Raw genomic sequence first — 11,499 nt, 5'->3', positions numbered from 1 at the left:
AATGAAAGAGGGTGATGAATGGAAAACTGCTTTTAAGACTAAGTATGAGCTTTATGAATGGTTGGTTATGCCATTTGGACTTACAAATGCACTCAGTACTTTCATGAGATTAATGAACCATGTCCTACGTGCATTCATTGGCAAGTTTGAGGTTGTGTACTTTGATGATATCTTTGTGTACAGTAAGAACTTAAATGAACATATTGAGCATTTGAGATAAGTGTTTGATGTGTTGAGATATGAAAAGTTATATGCCAATTTCAAGAAATGTGCCTTTTGCATGGAAAAAGTTATTTTTCTTGGTTATGTTGTTAGTACAAAGGGTATTGAGGTGGATGAAGAGAAAGTCAAGGCCATCAAGGAGTGGCCAACGCCAAAAAGCATCACTGAGGTAAGAAACTTTCATGGCTTAGCTAGTTTTTATCGGCGTTTTGTTAAAGATTTCAGCACCGTTGCTGCACCACTCACTGAGGTAATTAAAAAGAATATTGGGTTTCATTGGGGGGCTAATCAAGAGAATGCTTTTGCTACTATTAAAGAAAGGTTGTGCTCTGCACTTGTATTAGCATTATCTGATTTTAACAAAACTTTTGAGATTGAATGTGATGCCTCAGGAATAGGGATTGGAGCCGTTTTGATGCAGGATAGGCGGCCCATAGCCTTCTTCAGTGAAACGTTAAGTGGGGCATCCCTGAAGTACCCTACTTATGACAAAGAGTTTTATGCTCTTGTTCATGCATTAGAGACTTGGCAGCACTACCTATGGCCAAGGGAATTTGTGATCCACACCGATCATGAATCATTGAAACATCTCAAGGGTCAAGGTAAGTTGAATAAAAGGCATGTAGATAGATGGAATACATTGAGACCTTTCCCTATGTCATCCGTTACAAGCAAGGTAAAGAGAACATTGTTGCTGATGCTCTATCCCGGAGGTGTGTACTTCTTACTTCTATAAGTACTAAAATGCTTGGGTTTGAATATGTGAAAGACATGTATGCCGATGACGCTGATTTTTCTAATGTGTATGTGGCATGTGATAAGGCGTCATTTGGTAAGTTTTACAAGCATGATGGTTATTTGTTTAAAGAAAACAAACTTTGTCTGCCAAATTGTTCTATGCGTGAGTTATTGGTGCGTGAGGCACACTTTGGTGTCAAGAAAACTTTAGACATTTTGCATGAACATTTGTTTTGGCCTAAGATGAAGAGAGATAATAACCGTATTTGTGGAAGATGCATTACATGTAGAAAGGCCAAATCTAAGGTTTTGCCACATAGGTTGTATACACCCTTACCCGTTCCTAGTGAGCCATGGGTAGACATATCTATGGACTTTGTTTTGGGGCTGCCTGGGACCAAAAGGGGTAGAGATTCTATTTTTGTGGTTGTGGATAGATTCAGTAAGATGGCACATTTCATTCCATGTCATAAAACAGATGATGCCACAAACATAGCTGACTTGTTTTTCCAGGAGATAGTGCGACTCCATGGTGTACCTAGAGTATTGTTTCTGATAGGGATGTTAAATTCCTTAGCTACTTTTGGAAGGTGTTGTGGGGGAAATTGGGTACTAAGCTCTTATTTTCCACTACTTGTCATCCGCAGACTGATGGTCAAACTGAAGTAGTTCATAGGACTTTAACTCAGCTTTTACGCACTATTGTTCATAAGAATTTAAAAACTTGGGAGGATTGTTTGCCATTTATAGAGTTTGCATATAATAAGACGATGCATACTACTACTTCATACTCTCCTTTTAAAATTGTTTATGGATTTAATTCACTTACTCCTTTAGATTTGATGTCTTTACCTGTTGATGGCATGAGTAGTTTGAATGGACAAAAGAAGGCGGAGTTTGTGAAGTCCCTTCATAAGAGGGTACGCTTCAAATTGCACAAAAGAATGAAAGGGTTGCTTCCCAAGCCAATAAAGGACGAAAGCGTGTCATTTTTGAACCAGGAGATTGGGTTTGGGTTCACATGTGCAAAGAAAGATTCCTAGCCCATAGAAGGACTAAGTTGCATCCTCGAGTAGATGGATCTTTTCAACTTCTTGAGAAAATTAATGACAATGCATATAAAGTGGATCTTCCAGGTGAGTATAAAGTTTTTGCAACTTTCAATGTTTCTGATCTTTCTCCTTTTGATGTAGATGAAGATTCGAGATCGAATCCTTTTGAAAAGAGGGGGAATGATAGGAACCAAGGTGGGCCTACTCTTAAAGATCATTTGCAAGTTCCAGATGGGTCAATTACAAAATCAAGGGCTAAGAAGATCAAGGAAGAAATGCAAGGATTGGTGCAATCTACTTGGGATGAAGCCAGCAAGAGCCCAACACTCAAGATGAGTCTGAAAGAAGAAGATCCAGTTTTGATTCACTTGATTCAAGATGTGGAAGACATAACTTAGAGATATGGCATATTGTTTTTGGAGGCTTCCAATTTGGTTAAATGATTTATTTTATTAGTTTAGAATAAGTGGGCTTGAAGATACTTGGCTCACATGTCTTATTTCTTATAAACTAAGTTTTTTTGAGAAGGCCTTGTATTTTGGCCAAGGGCTTATTTGGAAAGTTACTTTTTAGGAACTAGGGTTTCATCAACTTATTGTAGGGTTACTATAGCCGCGCGTACTGTAGCCGGTACTGTTCATCAAGGGTCATTTTGGATAAAAGGGATTTTATTTTGTTTAGGGTTTTGATTAGGTTTGGGTTTAAAAACTCTTTGTAGCCTCATTTGAAGGGTTAGACAATATTAAATTTTATTTGTGAGTTGAGTTTTCTCCTCTTGTTTTTGATTGAACTCTTGAACTTATCAAAGGTAAATCACAACCTTTGTGGCGTTCCTATTTGTAATCTGGGTTCTTGAGACGGGTTCTTCAATGGATCTAGATTTTAATATAATCTAGGTTCTTGAAACAAGTTCTCAGAGGGTCTAGGTTCTCCATCCGTTGACTTGATTTTTGGCTTTCTTGGGGAGTTTTCAAATTGATTGTGGGTTCAAGGGAATTCATTCCCACTGGTTCATATCACTCTGCAGGCTACTTTCCTTGGAAAACCATGTAGAGTCATATGGACTCTGAAGGTCTCCAAGTGTTCAAGGGGGTCTCTAATCTCGTCATACATATCCATGAGAGGAACTCGGAACTTAGGTGGTAATGGCACAACCATCACTTCTGTGCTATAGGGTAGGTTTGTGCTAGTGAGCAATTGGTCTACTGATGATGACGTGCCCATCATTTTTGCTATCTCTTTGTATTTCCCTTTGAGGTTACGTAGCTGGCTCCACATATTTCTTCTTTCTTCCTTTGCGTCACCTCCCCCTCCAGCATTTCTGGATTCTACGTGCACATTGTTGCTTGGCCTTGCATCATTTTCTGGTCAGTTGGTAGCTACTCTGAGTGTCTCATTCTCTCTACGGAGGGTCTTTACTTCGGTAGTTAGTTTTCCAACCAGTTGCTCCATCGCTATGAGCTTTGCTTCCATATTTGTTGATTTTGCTTCTTCTTGTCCCCGAGTTGTCTGAAAACGAGTAGTTGCGGACATATGAAGGCTATAGAGATCCCATAGACGGCACCACTGTTAATGTCGTATTTCGTACGTCTTTGAGCCGGTTTCCAGCAATTCAGATTTTGGGTCCTCACACCTGCACACTTAAGAAAACAAAGAGAGAGTGGGGGCCTTGGTGGAGGCTGGTGAGTCTTCGATACTTAAGTCAATATTTCTCCTTACTAGTTTGCTCGAGAGCTTAGAGAGAGATTAGAGAGAGTTATTCGTACCTGGGGGTCGATTTTAATATGAGATTTTTGGATGGGGACACCTTGTACCTTGCCTTATGGGGCTAATGTCGCTTCAAATATTGTTTGGTCAGAATTCTTTAATGCGGCATGGCTCCTGAGGTGATGTCATTAATGCGGTGTAGAATCCGTGGAGCGGCGCCATTAATGCATCCTGACTCATTGACTAAACTTTAGCTTACGAGTGATCATTGTCGAGTCTCTCCATACATGTTGTCAGGAGATTAAGGGTCCTCCGTATCTCTCGCCTACCTACTTATACAGGTTCTCGAGGGCTAGGTTTTATTGGGTTGTATCAAGGCGGTAAGTGTCATTTGCACCTATCGTTCGTCTTTTCCATGTAAGGATTGTTTCATGCGTAAGTGAAGTACTTTGTAGACATATTTATAAAATTTAAACCATTTTTATAAAACTTCGTAAGATCATATTTTAAAAAGGGTTAAATGCAAAATGAGTAACTACGATTTTTACGTTTTTATAATTTAAAGTTTCAGTTTTGAAATTTTGCAAAATTGATACGTAAATCTAAAAAAATCACAATTTGGTACATCCATTAATATAACTGGAAGTCACGCGGCAGTTCTTGATTGATTGACATGTTGCATTAATATCCACGTAAGCCAATTGAAAACTGTCACGTGTTCATTTTCTCATTAATTTTTTAATTGGAGGTTAATAAAATTATGTGATTCTGAGTTTGTTAAGTCGAGATTATATTAAAATTATGTGATTCTAAGTTTGTTATGTGATTCTGAGTTAATAAAATTATGTTTGGACGTTGATTAAGTCGAGATTATAAAATATTATTAAAATATTATTTTTAAATATTATTATTATTTTAAAATTTAAAATTATTTATTATATTTATATTAAAATTTTAAAAAAATTATAATAATAAATTACGATGAACTGAATTTAATTTCGTTTTCAAATCTACCCTTAATTGTACGAAAGTTAAAAACTAAGTATGTGAAAGTCCAATAACTAATTTTAAATTCAAGCATTTTAATAAATTTCAACTAGTTTTAAAAAATAATTATTTTATTTTTAAATGATGTATAAATCACATCATTTATATCATTTAAATGAATTAAATGATAAATTTTAATTTTTTAAATTTTAATTTTTAAATTTTAAATTTAATTTTTAAATTAAATTATATCGTATAAACAGTTTATATTTTCCAAATTTGATAATAGAAATTTTATTTTAAATAAACTTTGAGTCAAAAGTCCAAACGTCTCCCCACAGTTACCTACTCGTCCGGCTGTAACAGACTTTCTTTCTCCTGTCCGTACAGTCAACTTCTTCAGTCGGCACCGCCGGTGACCGCCGAAGTCGAACTAAAGCCACCTGTCAGAGACGACCGGCTCAAACCCGCTCTTAGGGTTCATGCAGAGCACGATCTCGATCTAGGCATGGGTTTTCCATTTCAGGTTCTTTCATTTACAGCTTGTCCGAACAAACCCTTTTTTCACTGTGAGGTCCCCAGATCCCAGACTTCCACTCCTCACTCTTATTTTCGAGATCTACTGCGACTATTGGGATGTAAATCATCACTATTTCTGTGAAGCATTCTAATAGAGCTTGATGCGTTCTTGTAGATTGCTTAGTTATTCTTGAATGGAACTTTCTTTCTCACTTCTCCCAGAAACTTACTTGCAAACAGAAAATTTGGAATAGTGAATTTAGTAAATAATTTCTATTATTTTCTACCCACCGACTTTTTATTTATTTTATTTTTTTTAAGTGGGTATCCACAAATGATGCAAGTGTGATTGTAATTTAATCGTTGCTTGCCAGAATTGAAGGCTTGAAATCTTCACAGAAAACTTATCATAGATGTTGATCTTGGATTTCTGAAGAGAGTACATTTAAGTAGCTTCAATATTCTATGTTCTGCTTTCTCTAAATTTGATCTTTGAAAAATTTCAAGAACTTTGATCGCTTTACCGCTTACCAACTTAGGAAGTTATGTGATAGAGAATATTCAGTCCATGTTTATTTAATACCAGGTTTTATATTCTGCTGTATCCGTAGCTGCCTAAACATTGAACTTCTCAGTTAGCCTTCGGTTTACTACCTCTAAATTAATAAGAATGTGAAGGACTAAATGATTTTTAAAAGTTCAGCGTCCTTAATATGTGAGGTAAACGTCCTGCGTGCTTAATACGTTACATTGCCATTTTACAAGTGTTCTATGGCTGTTATATAACTTCGACATCATAGATGTCGAGGTTTTACCCTTGTGCCTCTTTGCCTTCTTTTAACTGGTTCGTTCTTAAAAGTGGCAGTGAAGCAGAAGAATAGAAGCACTGATTCCAAGGACTGTTGTTTCAATTCCAGAAAAAGAATTATCAAAGATTAAGCATGCTTTTGTTGAGGGGCAATCTTGCTTTAGCTTTTCCTTGTGTGGGTGTCCTGATGATACATGAAGAAATAGCCTTTTGATTCCTGCTACGGGAGGATGATAGATCATCAATCTCTTCAGGGATTTGACTTAGATGAAAGTGAGCTAGATATGCAAGATGAAACTTATGAAAAAGATGGAATGATAGAAGATGGGCTTCCAAATAACTTAAACTCGTGTGCAAGTGAAGCTGACACGATATCAGAGCAGTCTGTTGAAGATTTACCTATTGCCGAAGCTTTAGAACCATACATAGGCATGGAGTTCAACTCACGAGATGAGGCTAGGGATTTCTATGTTGTGTATGGTAGACGTAGTGGTTTCATTGTACGAATACACCATAACCGTCGCTCGCGAGTAAACAATCAAGTTATTGGTCAGGATTTTGTTTGTTCAAAAGAAGGCTTTCGTGCAAAAAAGTATGTTCACAGAAAAGACAGAGTTCTTCCCCCACCTCCTATTACCAGAGAGGGCTGCCAAGCAATGATAAGGCTCGCTTTAAGGGATGGAACAAAGTGGATTATCACCAAATTTGTGAAAGAGCACAATCATAAGCTAATGAGCCCCAGTAAAGTCCCATGCCGGGGATCTGGAAAGCACCTAGTCAGTGAGGTATGCTTGAGATTAATATTTTTTAATACAATAGATGAGTACCAGGCACATGGGTCATCAAGCATAATCTTTCTTGTGTTCTAGCCGTTACAGTTGAACCAATTACAGCCAAGACCAACATGAAGGCCATAGTTATATTTGAAGCACTATCCTAGGAAAACTGAAACTGAACAATTTGGCTAGCCACGTGTGGTTATACTCACAAAGTTAATTTAAATCTTCGCGCAGAAGGAGCTAGTCCTGGATTGTTTAATTCAAGTCACTGAAGTATTTTGGAAATGAATATTAAAGAAACAAAAAGGACGAAACTGGAACATCTGCTCTCTCCTTAATAGAAGTTAAGGATTGATAATTTTTTAAAGAATTTTAAATTTATGAGGATCATTGATCAAATAGAGACCAAGAGTTGGTCCAAATCAGAGAGGTGAAAAAAAAAAATTCCCCGCACTCTTGGTCCAGCACAAAGATTCCCATATTTGCTAATTGAATTCTTATATTGCAACAATAAAGTCAGTGAAAGTAAATTGGATGCAATACATTGTCTGATTGAATTCTATCTTTCAACTGGTCTGGAAATTTTATTTGCTATTTCTGATGTCCAGAGTTTTGAGTTCCTGTTTCTTGCTTTGTGAGTAGTATCACATATCTAGTGAACCTAACTGTTCACCTTTTCTGCAGGACGAGAAAGATAAGAGAATTCGGGAACTATCCCTTGAGTTGTATAATGAGAGGCAAAAGTGTAAGCGAAGGTGTGCTGCATATGAAGAACAATTAAAAATGATTTTGAAAGATTTGGAAAAACATACAGAACACATATCGAAAACAGTTGCTGATGTAGTTCAGAGCATAAAAGATATTGAAGATGAACGATCGGAGTCAGACAGTGGATAGAGTTGGTGCAGCTTGTTCTGTATTTTCCCTCAATCCTAGTTTTTCTTTATGAGTTGATTAAGCCTCAAATGCATTTCACGACCCACATGTTAATAAAGTTGCCTTCACCTATGCTTGGAGCTAAATTAATCCTTGAAGTGGATAAAGGTCTTCAAAGTCAGTCTCGTCTTTCTGAGAAATTCAGTTGCTAGAGTGAGATGTCCTGCCTCGAGTGCTTAATCTCAAGAAAGTCTAAAAGTACATCATGGGAACTTAATCCTTCTTGGACATATGCGGTATCGTCATTCGCAAAAACGAGGCATTTCTTACTTGGCCAAAATGCTGAGAAAGGTATTAGCGTACTCTCATCCACTCATGTAAAGTATTGTAGTAGTATAATCGTATGTGCACTAATGTAAAAGGATTGTTAAATATGTTGAGACAGAATTTTTATTTTTATTGTTTGGACTGCTGTAAGGTTGATGCAAAAGTATATGTATTCCAATTGTGTCGTTGCCCATTTTGGTGAATGATTGAATCTTTGCCTTAAGCACTATTTGATGTTTTAGATTGCAGTAGTGGTCTCCCCTGTTTGGTCGAGTGTAAATATTGTGTGGGAGAGTTTTCTTTTTCTAGTTTTTGTATGTCGTCCTTTTTCTTTTTCTTCTTAGGTGGTGCCTAGTATCCATCGTTTACAGCTAGGACTACTGGGGTATCTAATCCCATTTGCTTCCCTAGCTTTCGTCTCTCAGTGTCGGTGTCAGTGTCAGCCCAACAAAGTGCTTTCGTTGTTGTTCTTTCTGATCCTTATGCATTTCACCGCTCCACCGGAAATTCCCTCTGCCCCTACGGTACTCCAGCTTGGTAGTTTCCACTGCTACTCTTGATGCACCCTTAGGTTTTAATGAATTTCGGTTATATATAAATGTGATACCCTCATATGATAAGGATAAGGGTAGGTGGTGTATGAGATCTCATATTGCTTGGGAAGGAGAAATGCTTGTTCTTTATAAGGTTCTAATGGGGCTCCAATTGTATCATTGACTAGTGGAGTATAAGCCATGTGGTTTGGGCCTTCCATTGAGGCGTTACAAATGGTATCAGAGCCTATCCCAACAAAAAATATGAGACTTGAGCCATGCCACCTACGAAGGACAGGCCCGACGAGGACGTCAGGAATTTAAGGGGGGAGATTGTGATACTCCATATGATAAGGATAATGGTAGGTGGTGTATGAGATCCCACATTGTTTGGGAATGAGAAGTTCTTGCTCTTTATAAGGTTCTAATGGGGCTTCAATTGTATCATTGACTAGTCATTTTGGATAGGCTATGCGGTTTGGGCCTTCCATTGGGGCGTTACAATAAAATAAAATAAGAAATAGATTGGGGCTGTGGGCTCAGACTCTATGATTCAAAATTTACGTTTGAGTTAATTTGCACCTGTGGTGATGGTTGGTCGTGAAAGCATGATGATAATAACTTCAATCTGTATGGCCCCGCATATTTATCATCTTTATATACTACAATGGAAACCAATCTACTATATCTGGGTATGAACAACTGGCAACTACCAAAACTAGCACTAGTAGATTGCTCTTTCTCCTCTACATAATCTAATGTCACGGGTGCCTTGTGGTTGGCCTTGAAGAACTGCAGTGTCCTTATGAAGGTTGAAGGAGTTGCGTGCAGGAGGAATTTGAGGGAGTAATAACGGTATTAACAGAATGGGACCTTTATTGAAACAGGGAGTTTTGAGGCTTAATGTGGAGGTGTCTTTCGTAGTGCAAGCAGCTGCGTTTCATGGATGAAGTTTAATGAAACGGGGCGTTTTGAATGTTGTAATTTTTTATAGTTACGTTTTATCTTTTGTTGTTAGCGTTTTGGGTTCCTTCATCTTAGCCTACGTGTATATAAGCAATGCTGGGGGAGCTTTTGAGTTTGTTGATTGATCATTTGAAAGAATAATGTTTGGAGGTTGAGAATCCCTCGAAGATTCTCTGCAAGTTCATAATGGAATCTTTGTAACAACCCTTTCCCGTAAGATAGAGATATTACTAACCTTTAGAACATAATGCCCGGTAAAGAGATTCATATCCTGAAATATCTTATTTATTGAAATTCATCAACATGTTAAAACTGAATTGAATATGATTGTTTTGGAAACTGAACGAAATATAAAAAAACATAAACTAATCCTACGAATGACATAAAAGAAATCTAATTCTTGTGAAAAAATCACTTATTCATTCCTAAGTCTTTGTATTAGATCTATTCCTGGCCATCCAGCTCTTCATCATCATAGACATCATCTGCAAGAATTAAACATAGAAGAAAACAAGAAGACAAACAAAAATAACGAGTCGAATATTCAGTAAGTAGTACATCATACCGTAAAATATAATTTTTGCCTAACATACATTTAATTTCTATGATACTCTTCATAATATACATACAGCTTCATAGATTTCAATCAAACACGTAACATGACTTTCTGAAAGATTTTACATACATATATCATCACAGACTCACATAGCATACATTTTTATTATTAACATAAGCGGAAACATATATAATCAAAACATGTAATTGTGAATGCATAATATCTTGGTTATATTGTTTTAACATGAAGTGGAACACGCTTGAATCCGTGTTTTCACTGATCTGGCATAACATGGAGCGAAACAAGCTTGAGTTCGTGTTTCACTTAACTTGCATAACATGGAGTGAAACACGCTTGAGTCCGTGTTTCACTAAACTTGTGGTTAACCACGCTTGAGTCCGTGGCACCGTTACATTTCTTATCTTTCTTAATGCATGAGATTTGATTAGGCTTCATGAACATTTCTAACATGGCATAATCTTGTACATGGCATAGCATAACATGACATAGCATGGCATATTCTTGTACATGGCATATTCTTGGACATGGCATAGCATAATATGATTTAGCATGGCATATTCTTGTACATGTGTAACGACCCGACCCTATAATTTTTTTAGGGATAAAATTTGAATAATTTTATTAAGGCTCTATTATTATTATTATTATTATTATTTTTACTATTATTATTTCTGTCCAACCCTTGAATCCTCTTGATAATACAACTCCTTCTACCGGATTTTTTTTTTTTATTTTCTCTTCTTTGAATTTCAAACGCGAAATCTATCCACTCGCATCACATGCACATACACATGCACGTCTTTTTTTTTTTCTAGGGTTTTCTTCTAGGTTCTGAAACATATATTCATACGGATGCAAGCCGCAATGCCCATCGTGAATCCTCCTCTCGCGCATCAAACGTACGCATGCACGGCCCCTTTCTTTCCTCCGCTTGCACGACACTGCATTTATTTATACACTCACGCACACAGAGCACTTGCCACAAAACCTCCTCCCCTCAAACCGCAGCACCACCTTGCCGCAGCCAAGCCTTCACTTGCGCCACTGCACGCACTGAACCACCGCATGGCCCGCCCTTGAAAAAGCCTTAAACCCGCTGCATCCTCCCCTGTTTTAGCCCTCAAAAACAGAGCACTGAGCTCTCCGACCGTGAGCCACAGCCAGCCACCCTCAGCCACAGAACTCGCCTACGCCACCACTGACCACCATAGAATATTTCGGACCACCCTCAGCCGCCAAGGCACGCCGTAGCAGCCACGGACGCACCACTGTTTTTGCACGTCCGAAACAGAGCATGCTGTCACCTTCTCCACAGTAGCCACCGTAAGAGACACCGAACCACCTCTCCCACGGCACAGAAAGTACCGACCAGCCTAACTCCGTCGAGCCCACTCCGTCCCGGTAAGCC

At 37.9% G+C, this 11,499-nt stretch overlaps 1 protein-coding gene across 2 annotated transcripts; it reads left to right on the top strand.

Moving 5' to 3' along the window:
• Nucleotides 1–5,002: 5,002 nt before the first annotated feature.
• Nucleotides 5,003–8,206, top strand: LOC108979813 (protein FAR1-RELATED SEQUENCE 5-like). Of its 2 annotated transcripts, none has more exons than XM_018950592.2 (3): nucleotides 5,003–5,232; nucleotides 6,091–6,818; nucleotides 7,497–8,206. In XM_018950592.2, exons 2-3 carry the CDS (start codon nucleotides 6,264–6,266, stop codon nucleotides 7,707–7,709), a joined length of 768 nt encoding a protein of 255 aa, XP_018806137.1. In that variant the 5' UTR covers nucleotides 5,003–5,232; nucleotides 6,091–6,263; the 3' UTR covers nucleotides 7,710–8,206. The 2 variants fall into 2 exon arrangements, with proteins under 2 accessions (XP_018806137.1, XP_018806129.1); XM_018950584.2 differs by having other exon boundaries at nucleotides 5,029–5,232; nucleotides 6,085–6,818.
• Nucleotides 8,207–11,499: the final 3,293 nt, after the last annotated feature.

This window comes from Juglans regia, chromosome 7, assembly GCF_001411555.2.
Source record: "Juglans regia cultivar Chandler chromosome 7, Walnut 2.0, whole genome shotgun sequence".
Taxonomy (NCBI): domain Eukaryota; kingdom Viridiplantae; phylum Streptophyta; class Magnoliopsida; order Fagales; family Juglandaceae; genus Juglans; species Juglans regia.
The sequence above is the reverse complement of the archived record's forward strand: the minus strand, read 5'-3'. Positions and strand labels throughout refer to the sequence as shown.